Source organism: Eschrichtius robustus, chromosome 2, assembly GCF_028021215.1.
Source record: "Eschrichtius robustus isolate mEscRob2 chromosome 2, mEscRob2.pri, whole genome shotgun sequence".
NCBI lineage: Eukaryota > Metazoa > Chordata > Mammalia > Artiodactyla > Eschrichtiidae > Eschrichtius > Eschrichtius robustus.
Genome location: NC_090825.1, coordinates 166763051 through 166777665, shown reverse-complemented (window position 1 = coordinate 166777665; position 14615 = coordinate 166763051). Strand labels below are relative to the sequence as shown.

At 53.5% G+C, this 14615-nt stretch overlaps 1 protein-coding gene across 5 annotated transcripts in view; it reads left to right on the top strand.

Annotated features, from left to right (window-relative positions):
- Positions 1-13531: 13531 nt before the first annotated feature.
- The window catches only part of MAST3 (microtubule associated serine/threonine kinase 3), a 29140-nt gene continuing 28056 nt past the window's right edge, over positions 13532-14615 (top strand). For all 5 annotated transcript variants that reach the window (XM_068536742.1, XM_068536740.1, XM_068536741.1 and 2 more), the window contains exons 1-2: positions 13532-13879; positions 14164-14253. In XM_068536742.1, coding sequence (XP_068392843.1) covers positions 13833-13879; positions 14164-14253 — 137 coding nt within the window. In that variant the 5' untranslated portion in view covers positions 13532-13832. The remainder of the gene's footprint in view (positions 13880-14163; positions 14254-14615) is intronic.

Genomic DNA, 14615 nt, shown 5'->3' with positions numbered 1-14615 from the left:
AAAGCTTAGCAAGAAAAACTAAAAAGAAAAAAAAAAAAGTTAGGTGTCATGGCCCCTCCCAGGGCAAGTCAAACTAAAAGAGAAACCCAGGAAGTCAGCCTGTGGGTGGTGGCCTCATTCAGACCACAAACACACCCGAGCTCTGGACCCTGAGCCCCAGGTCCGGGGGGTCTTCTCTGCTGGCCCCAGACTGAAGCTGGACACTGGGTGAGAGCCCCATGGGTGGCCTGGGGCTCTGTGCCCTTGGCCAGGTCTCCAGCCCTCTCTGGCCCACTTCTGAGACTTAGGAGCTAAATGGGAGGCCAGGGTCTTCAGACGTCAGAGTTCACTCTCCCAATAAATTGTTATGAAGTGCTTGCTGTAGGCTGGGCCCTCCGAAAATGTCCACCTCCCCATTTCCCGAACTCCAGCCTCAGGGCACCCTGGGTTCCAGGTCTGGAAGAGTCTCCTTGCTTGCTTTAGACTCAACTTTGTCTTTTTTCTGTGTCTTTTTCTCAGCCAGAGGTGGAGAGGTTGGGGGGCGGGGGGGCGTCTCAGTTTCTGACCCTCTCTCCCCACTGTCAGCAAAGGCCCAAAATGTCCATGGAGAAGAGCTGATTCATGCTACAAAGTGGATTAACCTCCAAAACAACAGGCTGAGTGAAAAAAGTCAGACACAGCAGCCCATATGTTGTATGATTCTATGTATATGAACTGTCTGGAACAGGCAAATCCACAGAGACAGAAGGTAGATTAGTGGTTGTCAGGGGCTGGGGGAGGGGAATGGGGAGTAACTACTCATGGGGATGGGGCTGCATTTTGGGGTGCTGAAAATGTTTTAGAACTAGACAGAGGTAATTGTTGTACCATATAGTGAATATTCTAAATGTCACTGAACTGTATATATTAAAATGGTTAATTTTACGTTATGTGATTTTCACCTAAAAAAAACGTTCTCGGAGCCCAGGTGGGCAAAGAACAGGGTAAGGGTCTCTCCTGGGGGAAAGCATCTGGGGAAACTGAGGCCCAAGAGGCCAGGAGGAAGCCCTTTCTCTGAGAGCCAGTCCTGAGGGGCAGCTGGGCTGGCCAGGGTCAGGCGCCCAGCAGGCCATGAAGTCAGAGCCATCGGAACAAAGAGGCAGTGTTCTAGGCCTGGCACAGTGGGGACGGGGACCCTGTGACCCTGCACAGAGCAGTCTTCACAGGCATCAGGGCCCAGGCCAGGCCAGGGGGCGGAGTCGGTTTGAGGCCTGGGGGAGGGTCAGAGACAGAGAGAGACAGAGACATAAATGGAGAGAAATGTAAAGATAGAAGGGACCACTGGAGATAGGGGTAAACCCATGGCCCCCCTCTCAATGATCCTGAGACCCCTACCTGAGGTGCCCCATTTCGCAGATGGAGAAACTGAGTCCAGAGACACCCAGACCACTCAGGGCCCCAGCTAGAGGTGAAAACATGGATGCAAACCCTGAGGCAGGACGCCCCCCACAGTGGGGCTGAGCTTTGCACCTTCCAGAGTAAAGCCCATGCTCCAAGGCTACTCCCTACCTCCCACCAACCCCCCTCCCAAAAGTTGGGCCTCCCAGGCCTCAGCTTCCCCATGTGCAAATGGGCTAGAGTGTGGATAAAAGAGGGTTGCTGCCCACCAGACAGCCAGTATGATTTGTCATTCTTTGGGGGCTCTCAGTGGCCTCTGCTCTTGTCACACCTCTTTCCCATCCCCCCAAAGTTAGAGCAGTCACTGGAAAAACATCAAGGTGGGTGGGGCAGGGCTGGACACAGATGCCCCCAGCTCCTTGAGGTCAGGGGCTGGGTGCAGGGAGGGGCAGAGGTTAAGGGGGCCCTGCAGGGGACCAGGGAGGGTTTCCCAGAGTAGGGAGGTCTTGAACTGGTTTTGTAGAATTGAAGGGCATTACCGGCAGAGGTGACAGAAGAGGCAAAAGTTCGGGCGACATGATTTGGGGAACACCAAGATGAACGTGCCAGGTCTGGGGCTCCATGGGAGAGATGAAAATGGTCGGGGGGGGGGCCAGGGCCTTGAGTGCTGGGCTGAAGGGCTGGGCTTTTTCGCAAGAGCTTTTTCCCAAGGAGCTATGGCAGGAATGTGAGTAGGATTCCAGCCACTTGTGAGGTGTTGTTTCTACCCTTTTTGAGGTCACAGTTGGAAGCTCTCCTTGAGGTTCACTGCAGCCCACCTTCCCTGTGCCAAATCTTTGTACACCCACCTCTCTTGGCCTGCCTGCCACCTACTCCAGGAAGCCCTCCCAGCTGCCCTAGAAGCACAACTGGGATATGTCCCCAGAGCTGTCCCACTTTCAGATACCCCACAAACTGGGGGGAGGGGGAGGCAGGAAGGATAGGGTCATAGGCACCCCTCCCCAGGAAATGGTAATGGGAGGAACCACAGAACTTCCCCACCCCCTCAGCTTCCGCTTTCTGTGGGAACGGGGGGTAGTGACCTTTAGCCCGAGAAGGGCTGAGCTTCTCTCCATGTGGTCAAGAGACCTGGTGCCCCTGAGGGGCATCTAAGGAGGATCTTGAAGGATGAGTAGGAGTTGGCAAGGAGAAAATCCATGAGTTCATTTAACAAACACATTTATTAATAAGAACATTTTTCACCAATAAGAACATTTTTCATTCACTCAACCAGGACTTTCTGAGGCCTCCAGAGAATCAACTGAGGATGTTTTAAAGAATACATAGTGGTGATCATTTTGTAAGATATAGAAATATCAAATCTATATATTGTGCATCTGGAACTAACGTAATGTTGTAGGTCAATTATAATTCAATTTTTTAAAAAAGAATACATAGGGGGACTTCCCTGGCGGTCCAGCGGCTAAGACTCTGCACCTCCACTGCAGGTGGCAGGGGCTCGATCCCTGGTCGGGGAACTAAGATCCTGCGTGCCGTGCAGTGTGGGGCCCCACCCCCACCCCACAAAAAAAGAATACATAGGTGGGACTTCCCTGGTGGTGCAGTGGTTAAGAATCCATCTGCCAATGCAGGGGACACAGGTTCGATCCCTGGTCCGGGAAGATCCCACATGTCCCAGAGCAACTAAGCCCGTGTGCCACAACCACTGAGCCTGCACTCTAGAGCCCGCGAGCCACAACTACTGAAGCCCGTGCTCCACAATGAGAAGCCACCGCAATGAGAAGCCCGTGCACCGTAATGAAGACCCAACACAGCCAAAAATAAATAAATAAATATATTTATTTCTTTAAAAAAGAAGACATAGGTTACCAAGAAAAGAACTCCTTCATTCACTCTCTGATTACACTCCCTGATACCCCTCATGGAGATATTTGAGGAGGGTTTTGCTGGATGTGTAGAAGTTGGCAAGAAAAAAAATCTATTTATTCATTCAATAAATGTTCTCTGATGCTTCTCAAAGAGAATTTGAAGTGGATTTTGAAGGATAGGTGTTCACCGTGGAAAAATTGCATTCAGTCAGTCCTCCAGTCGGTCAGTCAGTAAGTGCTCCCTGTTGCCCTTTGAAGAGGTCATTTGGGAAGGAGTTCTGGGAAGAAGTTCTGCAGATAGATCACGGGCTTTTGAGACCTCTCTGGTGGCTTCCCCTCCAGCAGCTCCCCATCTGTCCAGCCCAACCACCTCTGGTACAGGGAACCTCTGTTTCCTCAGGGTTCCAGTCAAAGTCCCAGGGAAGACTCTTATTGGCTGAGCTTGAGTCACATCTCCATCTTTAACCAATCACAGTGGCTGAGATGGATAATGACTCTAGGTTACATGTCCACCCCAGCCTGGATTACAGAACTTTTAGGCAGAACTAGCCAGAGACAGAAAGTTGGCCATGGTAGGGCGTGAGCTTACCATCACCTGGGGTATGCAAGCTCCAGCTGAAGTCCATTTAGTGTAGGGTTATCAGATAAAACACACAACACTCAGTTAAATTAGAATTTCAGATAAATAACACATAGCTTTTTAGTATATCTATGTCCCAGTTATTGCACAGGATATATACTGAAAAAGTATTCATTGTTTATCTGAAATTAAATTTAACCAGGTGTCTGTATTAGTTTGGTAGGGCTGCCATAACAAAGTATCACAGACTGAGTGATTTCAACAACAGAAATTTACTTTATTATAGTTTTGGAGGCTAGAAGTCCAAGATCAAGGTGTCGGCAGGTTTGATTTCTTCCAGGGTCTCTCTCCACGGCTTGAAGATGGTATCTTTTCCCTGTATCTTCACATGGTCTTCCCTTGTACACGTTTGTATACTAATCTCCTCTTATAAAGACACCAGTCATATTGGATTTGGATCTACCCACATGACCTCATTTTACTTTTTTTTTTTTCATTTTACTTTAATTACCTCTTTAAAGGCCTTATCTCCAAATACAATCACATTCCGAGGTACTGGGGGTGAGGATTTCAACTTCTGAATTTTGGGAGAACGCAATTCAACCCATAACAGTGGCTGCTTTGGAAAACGGTCTGGTAGTTTTTGAGAATATTTAAATGTAGAGTTACCACAGGACCCAGGAATTCCACTCTTAGGTATATACCCAAGAGAATCGAAAGCATATGTCCATACAAAAACTTGTACATGAACGTTCACAGAAGCACTCTTCACAATAGCCAAAAAGTGGAAAAACTCAAATGCCCATTGATGGATGAATGAGTAAACAAAATGTGTCTATCCATGCAATGAAATATTATTCAGCCATTAAAAGGAATGAAGTAGTGGCATTTGCTGCAACGAGAATGAATCTTGAAAACGTCTTGCTGAGTGAAAGAAGCCACACACAAAAGGCCACATGTTGTATGATTTCATTTATGTGAAATGTCCAGGAAAGGCAGATCCACAGAGACAGAAAGATTGGTCTTTAACAGGGGCTGGGGGAGGGAGAATGGAGAGTGACTGCTCAGTGGTATAGGGTTTCTTTTGGGGGTGATGAAAGTGTTCTGGAATTAGATAGTGGTGATGATTGCACATCTCTGTGAATATGTTTAAAAACCACAGTATTGTACACTTTAAAAAGGTGAATTTTATGGTAGGTAAATTACATGTCAATTTCAAAACGTGTGTGAGAAAAACAAATTTGGCCTTGGAGTCCTGTATTTTTATGTGCTCAATCTGGCCACCATAACTTGGTGGGACACTACTGTACCTCACAGGCGATTAGCCAGAGACCTTAGCTAGGGCTCCCTCCAATCTGAGAACATACGCTAATGTCCAGGTCGAACAGTTGGTAACCAAGGGACCCTGCAGCTGCAGAGACAGTGGAAGTCCCAGTGAAAGAGAGAATATGGGTGCCATCTTGGGACTTTGGGCTTTTCCCAGCCTCCCTTTCCCTTCTGCAAAGTCAGGCTGAACAATTATCATCAGATACCTGTGAGAGGAGGTCCTCATGAGGCACTTAGTTGGGTGCCCAATTGGCGCTCAGCAAAGGCAGCCATCCTCAAAAAAGAAACTGGTAACTACAGTGGCCGCCTATTCTTGTAAATAAAGTTTTATTGGGACAAGGGCCAGGATTGGAGTGAGGCAAGCAGGCAGGGTCGTGCAAGGGCAGAGTCTGATCCTGTCTTTATTTAAAATGTTGATGTCTAGCTCGTCATGCATTTTTGCATTAGTTTCGATTCTTTAAACTATTGTATTAAAATGTTGTGTATCTTCATTACTGACTTTTTTTGTGGGCGCTTCTTAAATTTTGCACAGACATGAGTGCCCCACTCGCCTCACCCTTGTTGTGTGCCCCCCGGGGCGGGGAACATGGATTAACTTTTCTGAGCCTCAGTTTCCTCATTTGCAAAGTGGGGATAACTCTCCCTTCTAGGAAGATTCATTGAAAAATGTTTACTTCTAGGCTCTAGGGGTGGGGCGGGGCCTGAAAGGGCGGGGCAAACTCGCCCGAAGGGGGCGGGCCTTTCGAGACCAGCTCTCGGAGAGGGGCGGGGTCAGGCCTCATCAGCTGACCGGTTTGGCCAACGGCAGGGTGTGGCGGGGCTTGGCAGGCTGAGGCGGGGCAGGGCGCAAGCGGGCATTGCGGACTAGCCGGCGATGGACGAGCCGAGCCTCCTGCGGCGCCGTGGGCTCCAGGTGAGGCCCCTGCGCGGGCGGGCAGAGGGCGCTGGCGGAGTGAACCTGCTTGGGTGCCGGGGTCGGGGCCTTGGCGAACCTGCTTGGGTGCCGGGCTCGGGGCTTTGGCGGACCCGGGGAAACTAAGGCGGAGGGAGGTGCGCGCTCCGGCGGCTCCCACTTGTCCACCCGCATCTCAAAGTGCTTTTCGCCTGTTGGGAAGAGGGTATGTCCATTTGACATATGGAGAAACTGAGGCTCCGTGGGAGAAAGGAGCTGAGGATTTCGACCTCTCCACCAGCAGCTCTAATCTAATCATATGAGCAACGACAGCCTTTGAGCGCTCACCATAAGTTCATCTCGTTGTGTCAATACTTTTACTAGTGCTATATTAATATTAATTAATGTGTATTAATACATGCCTCGTGCCTTCGCAGCGCCACCGCAGCCCTGCCTCAGCTCACCCCTAAGGCAAGCTGGGGAGGCTGGGGATGTCAGTCCGCGCTTTCGTCAGATGAGGAAACTGAGGCTGGAGTCTGGGAAAGTCACAAACCCGAGGTCGCACAGCAGGGATTCAGTCCAGCGACCTTAACCAGCTCTCAGGTGCACAAGCCACTGCCAACTGGCTCTGTGGCCTGGGGGGTGGGGTCTGGGGCGTTGGGAGGCACTCTTGCGTCTCCCGACCTCAGTTTCCCCATTCACTAGAAGGACCCTCCTTTTCTGACCTCTGGCCCCGGGTTTGTGTTCGGGAGGCAGCGCCACCAGGAGATAAGAAAAAAAGGCATCAGACCTAGCAGAGGCTGACATTCTAACGCACGTGACCCCGCGGCGGCAACTTCCTTGACCTCTCTGGACCTCAGTGTCCCCATCTGTCCAGTGGGAATTTAGACAATCTAGCCGTTTCCCTCTGGGGCTTAGACCACACCTGTAAGAAGCCACCAGTTGCAAGTGGGGGAACCCGGATTCATCATTTACCCAACAAACATTTATTGAGTGCCTGCTCATCCCCCGGCCCACCCCACCCCCGCCCCTCTGGAGAGGCGGGGATGGGGGGGTTCACCCCTGGAACCGCCCTCCTGGATCTCCCAGCTTATTGTGGGAGACGAATGCCTGAGCAGCAGTGACCCCGCAGAGGTGTCAGCTGCGATGGGGCACGCTCAGGTATCCCTGGAGAAGGCGGCTGAACCGAGGGTTGCTGGGTGGCCTTGGGACAGAGGAAGCAGCCACTGGTGGCAGGGCAGGGGGTAGGTGTTTGGGGAAATGAATGAGGCTGAGAGAAGCTAGAAAGGAGGGGGTGGGGTGGGGAGGTGGGCCCTGAGGCCGAGGAGGGAGGGAAAGGCAGGCCTTGAACCCGGGCTGCGGACTGCGAACTTGTCCGGAGGTGAAGGAAGAGCCACATGTGTTTCGGTTGGGAGTCAGGGAGGGTGTGGATAGAGCTGCAAGGCAGAGACCCTGAGGACATGCGGGGGTGGGGGAGGGGCCATTGCCAGGGGCAGGAGTGGGGGGCCTGAGCATAGAGGAGGGGGTGCAGCAGGACTGGTTTGCAGTGGGGTGTTGTGGGGAAACAAGCCCCGCCCGGAGCCCCAGATAGATTTGAGCCCTGCCTGCAGCCTCTTAAAATAGAGAAACCGCCTTCGGGTAGGCGAATGGGGGGTGCAGCTGACGTCAGAAACGGGGGGGTTGCTGTTCCATGGGGAAGAGGCACCCATTCCTTGATGACGAGTCCCATGTTACAAACGGGGAAACTGAGGCTCATAGAATCATAGCCTCTGTCCAGGTGTCACAGTGTGTAAGGTGACAGAGGATTTGAACCCAGGCAAGTCTGGCTTTCCCTCCAGCCCAACCCCACACTGGCAGGCCTCCATCCAAGGAGGCGGAGGGGCAAGTAGGGTTTGCCCAGTTGAGTGAGGGCATTCTGTCCATGAACAGCACGTGCAAATGCCCAGAGGTATGCAACCATATGTGTTTATGGGGAAGCTAGAAGCCATTTCTTAGCGCTAGAACTGGGCATGTGAGATGGGACCATCTGCTTCCAGGGCTTCCATAGCCGATTTTGAAGAGGTTAGACTTTCTTCCTAGGGTGATTGGGAGCTATGGAAGGTGATGGAACAGGGGAGGACATGTCAGATCTGAGGGCTTTGAAAGACTCCTCTGGAGCAAGTGGGGGCCAAAAAGGGGGCCAGAAACCAGGAACGCATCTAGAGTAAAGGACCAAGTAGGAGACACAATGAAAATAATTTTTAAAATAACAGTAGAAGTGTAAATAACTGCTCGCATTAAGGGGCATCTACAAATGCTAAGCACTGTACATGCATTTAGTTCTCCAACAGCCCAAGAGATTATTAGCCTCATTTTTCAGAGGGGAAAACTAAGGCTCAGAGAAGGAAAATAACATCCAGGAAGTCAGGGAGTTGGAATTCTAAGTGGTCTGGCACTTGAGGGTGCAAAGATGTTGAGGGCCTTGGTTTGGGGCATCAGTCACACACTCCTTTAATTGGAGCCCAGAGCGCCCCCAGCCAATCAGGTCATAGCCAATCAGATATCCTGGAGGGTGATCCTTGCCAAAGGTCAAAGAGTCAATTCATAAAAGCTTGAGGAAGTCAGGTGCTGATTGGCCAGTCCAGACAATAGCTGGGGGTATCCTGGCCAATCTGACTGTGGCAATGCAGGGCATGCTGTTGGCTGAGTACTAGGAGGTTGTAAACAGGACCTGGCTTGGCCTGTGGACCACCAGTTTGCATTGGCTGTGGGTAAGGGGAAGAAGTGGAGACCGGCCCTTTCTGGTTTGGGTTAAGCTCAGTCTTCTGTGTAGCATTTGTAGGCGCCAGTTAACGTAAGCTGTTATTACTAGGACTACTACCACTATTATTTTATCAGCTTTTTCATCATCTCCCACTTGGCCCTTTGCGTAACAAACGACAGAATTTTAAAAGCAGATCCCCGAAGAGAGCATCCAGGGATAGAGAAGGTGGCCAGTCTGTGTCTGGACTTTGTCTCTCCTGCTGCTGGGGAAGCTCCCTGAAAGGTCCATCTGGCATCCTCACGGCCCAGTTCCAACTATTCTCCTCCTCCAGGAAGCCCTCCGGCTGGTGCCATGTGGTCCCTGCTGACCTCTCTCTCTTCGCTCCAGCTGCCAACTTCCCATGAGACTTGGTGCCCACTGGGCTGAGTCCCACCTCCACCCTACTGTTTCCCACTAGCCTGCTAGCCCAGCCTGAAGCCCTCCTCCTGGAACTCTTTTGGCTCCCTTCTCCCTGCAGCCCCTTCTCTTCCTCTGGGTCCCTGCTAATGCCTCCAGTATGGGGGTGTCCACGCCCTACCCTGTCTCCTTCAGAATGTGGGTTCCTCGGGGTGGAGCTGAGGCTTCTGGTGAGGAGGCAGCATCACCCAGCCCAGTCAAGCCCAGAAGAGGATGCCATAAATATTATCTTTAAAGGGCAGTTCCGGGGGGTTAGACCACCCCCACCCCCACGCCCACCCCCACCCCCTTTCTAGGCGGGAGCCGCTCCCTGAGGAACAGCTGGCAAAGAGGGGGCTGAAGGCAGAAGCAGATGGCGCAGGGAGCAGAGGGTCCGGGGGTGGTGCCGGGAGAGTTCCATGTGGGCCCAGCGTTCCACTGAGCCTTTGTAGGGGGGCTGCTGACCTTCCCTCACCTCTCTGTGCCATTTCACATCTTTTTGTATTTTGGAAGTAAATTAAAATTTGTGGTTAAATTGGTAGTTATTAACCTCACAGAATCATTGTCTGGGCTCCGATTGATCAAAGCTTCCCCCAGCGCCAGGCCCTGAGCCTGCTGCTTGATTCCTCCCAGGGCCCTATGTAACTGGACCATTTTCCAGAGGAAGAAACTGAGGCACAGAGGGGTGAGGTTGTTTGGCGGGGGTCACACAGCCCAGATTAGGGAGCCAGACTGGGAACCCAGGACTGTCAGTGTTTTGGAAGGAAATGGCTGGGACGGGGTGTGTGGGGGGCGGCACGTGTGGGCACAGCAAGAACCCCTGAGTTCAGATCCCAGCTCCTCACTGTTTTGCGGGTTAGTAGGGGAGGAGGAAGCTGGCATGAGATCTCATAACAACCAGAGGGGGCCGAAGGAGACCCTAATGGTGGTGGTGGTGGTGGTGGGTCTATGAACATTTGCACAGAATGATAGTGAGCTCTCCATCCCCAGAGGTATTCAAGCAAACAAGGAGACCTCAGGGTGGCACGTGAGCCTCCTCCCACCTTGAAGGGCTCTGACTTGATTTTCTGAGCTCAAGGTAGCTGGGGTCCAGCCTCAGGGCGACGCCCCACCCCCGCAGATCCTCCTCTTCCCCTGCCTGGAGACCCTGTTAACCCCTCCCAACCCTGTCATCCCGAGCCCAGCAGCTTCCGGCCCCCTCCAATTAGCTGCGGGGGCTGATGACATCATTGGTTGCCATGACGAACGCCCAACTCTGGATGTGGGCAGCCCTGGGCCCACCGAGGTAAAAATAGTCGTGCATCCTCCACGCGACCGCCCCAGTGTGTGTGTGTGTGTGTGTGTGTGTGTGTGTGTGTGTGTGTGTGGTGTCCAGAGACCTGGATTCCCGGCCCTACCTCCGTCGAGAGATGTGGGCAGCTGCTGCCCTCCGCGCCTCAGTTTCCCCACCTGTAAAAAGGCCTCTGCTCCTGATGCGTAGTAGCAGCTCAGTAAATGTGAGTAAAATTTAGCAAATATTGCGATAGTCTGCGAAGGCCCTTGCTGAGCTCAACAGTAACACAACAACAATAATTTCTGATCATTTTTACCCCAGAACCCTCTTACATTATCTCTAAATTACAGATGGGGAAACCAAAGCACAGGTAGTACCAGTCACTTGGCTCAAGGTTCCATGGCCAGGAAAGAACAGATGATAGATCTGGACCCAGGTCTGAGTGTCCTCAGATTCTAAACTTGTGCTACACAGCCTTTTGAGAATTAAAAAGCCCTCTTGGGCAAGCCACATTTGAGGGTGGACTCTGGGGTCACAGTGGAACCTAAGCACAGGGCTTTCTGCCCTATATATGGTGAGGACACCCAGGATTGGTGCAGATCAGCTTGCTGAGCTCTAAAAGAGTCTTCAATAGGGAGTCACTGGTCAGTATCTCCAGCCCCCACCAATGACCAGGACCCAAACCTGCAGAGATTCTGCAGAAGGTGAGCGGGGAATGGCTTTCAGATCTGGGAGGGGACAGGGTGAGGATGACTCAGGAATCTCCCTTTTCTTAATAGATTATTAGTATTTAGCCACTACTGACATACTTCTTTGTAAATATAACTAATTTATTTTAAATAATGATTTTTTTTTAAATGTAAGTAGGGGAGCTGAGAAGTGAGGTAGATTGGGAATCTGAAAGGGCTTCCTAGAGGAAGGGACGCTTGAGCTGAAACCTGAAGGATGAGCTTCAATTGACAAGCACCAGAAGGGAGGGAAAGTGGTCCTGGCAGAAGATACAGCTGATGCAAAGGCCCTGAGGCAGGGTTGAGTCCAGTGTGTGGGGTGAGCAGAAAAGAGGCATTGGTTGGAACAGGGTGGACAAGGGGCCAACTGGTAAATGAGGTGGGTGGAAAGCTAGAGATGTGAAGGGTTTGTCTCCTTGAGAATGACCCCTGTTTTCTTTTCAGAAGGAACTGAGCCTACCACGCCGGGGACGTGGGTGAGTTCACCTGGGACCAGTGGGCTGGATGGGGGCCTGTGGTCCTGGGCACAGATATTTCAGCAGCAGCCTCCAAATTGTGAATTTATTTAATAATTACTACAAAGCTTCTCACCTTGATCCTGCCCCGGTGTTTGCAAAGTACTTCACAGGCACCTCACGTGGCCCTCACCACAGGCTGGGAGGTGAGGTGCAAACCATGCCAGTTTGCAAACGAGGAAACTGAGGTGCATAAGGGTTGCATCACTGGCTCTAAGGCACCCAACTTGAAAAGGTGGCATCCAGAGTCCAGACTGTAGAATTCCAGTCAAGTATCCTGGAACCAGCTTGCATGCCTCCCATGACAGGAAGCTCACTCTATTTTGGGGAACACCGGCAGAAAATCATACACTTCAGGGTCACATTAATGTTCCTGGTGATTGGCATTTTGAGATCCCAAAAGCTCAAAAAACATTTGTTCAGTGCCTTCCCCTGTTTACAGATGGGGAAACCAAAGCCCAGGAGGGGGAGGAGTTTGCCTTGTACTGGTGGTCTGGGGGAGTGTGAGTGCAGACACTCCCTCTTTGGAGGCTGCGTTTGCCTAAGTTGGGGGTGGGAATTCCCTTGCGCCTCAGTGAAATCACTCACTCAACAAACATTTTTTTAGGATCTACTGTGTGCTGGACTCTGTTCCAGGCACAAGGGACACGGTGACAAGTCAATGCTGGACCCTGCCCGTGGAGCTTGCACTCTCTTGGGGAGAGTGATGAAGAGATGTTATACAGGGGAGAAATTAAACAGAGACAGACAGAGGGGGCTGGAGGGTGGCTTTAGCCCTGAAGATGTGGGATCTCATAGAGGAGGTGACATTTGAGACTAGATCTGGAAGAGGAGCAAGAGCCAGGGGGAAAGTGTGGGGGGAACAGCATTCCAGGCAGAGGGAACAGCATGGTCAAAGGTCCTGAGGTGCGAACTAGCTTGGCATTGGAAAAACAGCATGGAGACAGGGGTAGCTGGGGTGAAGTGAGCATAGGGGAGGTGGAGGGAGAGGAGAAGGGTTAGGTCCTGGGGGTTGGATGAGAGTTTGAAATCTGATGGTGGGGCTGGTGTCAGAGTAGCCCCCAAGCCCAGACCATCTCTTGTTGGACTGGGGATAGTGCATCTGGTAGGGAGGGCCCTGAGGACCCCAGTAGGGGCGGGGCTTGGACACTGCCCGGAAGGCGGGCACTGTCCCCAGCCTTTGCCCAGGCTGGGGGCGGGGTAGTGGACCGTGAATCAGTACAAACCACTGAGGGCAAAGTCCTGGGCCACGGAATGGGACAAGGACAAAGACTCCCTGAGGGCTGTCTAGTCTTTGCCACCTGCGGTGTGCCTGACTGGGTCCAACCAGGATTTCACGGGGGCCATGGCCAGACACAGACAACCCCAAACCTTCGGAGTCTGGGCTGGGCAGGAGGGAGGGTGGGGCTCGGAGCGCCAGGGGTCCACGTGTAGGGAGGAGGCTGGTGGGGCTGAATTAGGATATGAATGAGGGGGATGACTGTTCTGGCAGAGGGAACCCAGGGAAGCCAAGGGCTGGAGGCGTGGTCGGGGCCTCCGGTGTGCGCCGGGATGCTGACACCCGCTGCGGGCGGCCGGGAACGCCTGGGCTGAGCGGCTGCGGGTGGGAGGATTGGGGCGGGGCACGCTCAGATCCGGGGTCCGAGAGACACCGCCCGGGGGCGGGGCTGGGCGGGGCTGGGTGAGCGCGGAGGTACGGCCGCGACCGGGAAGGGGCGGGGCCAGTTGATGGAGCAATAAGTCCGGCAGAGAAGGCAGTGACTGCCCTTCCTTTCCGGCCGTGCAGCTCGGGGCCTCGATACCCGGCCCTCTCGGCGTCCCTGCCCGGGAGGGGTGGCACCGCGGCTCCCGCCTCGCACAATCCGACCTTTGCTGCGGGGCTGTGCCTGCGCGCAGGTGCGGGGCTCCGAGCCCCGCCCCGGGACGGAGAGAGCCCGCCCCACCCCCCACCCCACCCCCCGGCGGCCCAGGCCCCACTCCGCGTCTGTCTCGCCTGCCAGGCGTGCTGTCCCGGCGTCCACGTCTGTCTGTCTGTCCGATCGCGACACAATCAGGGCTTGGCGGCCACGAAGGGGGCGTCAGTATCCGGTCGCGTAGACGCGGCCCCGGCCTCGGCATGAAGTCCCGCAGGGACAAGCTGCACATCCCGGCGCTGACCCTCGAGTGAGTGCTTGGACCTGGAAGGGGAGATTTGGGGGAACAGGAGCAGGCTGACAACCACCCTTCTTCCGTGTCTCTGTTCAAGTCGCCCCGAGTCGCACCGCCGCCTCCAGGGAGCCCTCCCGGGTCAACGGTCTGGCCCCGCCCTCGCGGCCTGCGCGAGACCTAGTATCCCCGGCCTCAGGCCCCTTCTCCCTAAGGAAACCACAACCCCGGTCCCGTCTCCGGATTCGGCCACACGCAGGGGCCGTTGCCAGGTTCACCGTCCCCGGCCTCTTTCTTTGCAGTCTGTCTCCAAGCAGCCAGAGCCCGTCCTTGCTGAGCCCCAGCAGCCCCTGCAGCCCCTGCAGCCCCTCGCTGGGCCTGCACCCCTGGAGGTAAGTGACAGCGCGCGGGGGCGGAGCTCGGACATCGCCCTGGCACCCCAGAGACTTGGAAGCTGCCCAGACCCAGCTCCCCCCCCCAAGGTACTGTAGGCTGGTGACATGGACTCTCTGGGCCTCAGTTTACCTCTCCATAAAATGGCACTGTGATCCACACTAGGACCATGATTGGGAAATTCCGTATTCAGTCATAGCCAGCAGGTTCCCCCTTCTGATAGATGGTCAGGGCAAGGCCAGAACTTGAGCTGTTGCCCAAGGACTTCCTCGATACAGGTGCTGGGTTCCCAGCCTGCTCAGGGCCCTGCTGAATTGGCCTGGCCTCCTGTGCTGTGACCCAGCTCAGCTGGCTGGAAAGC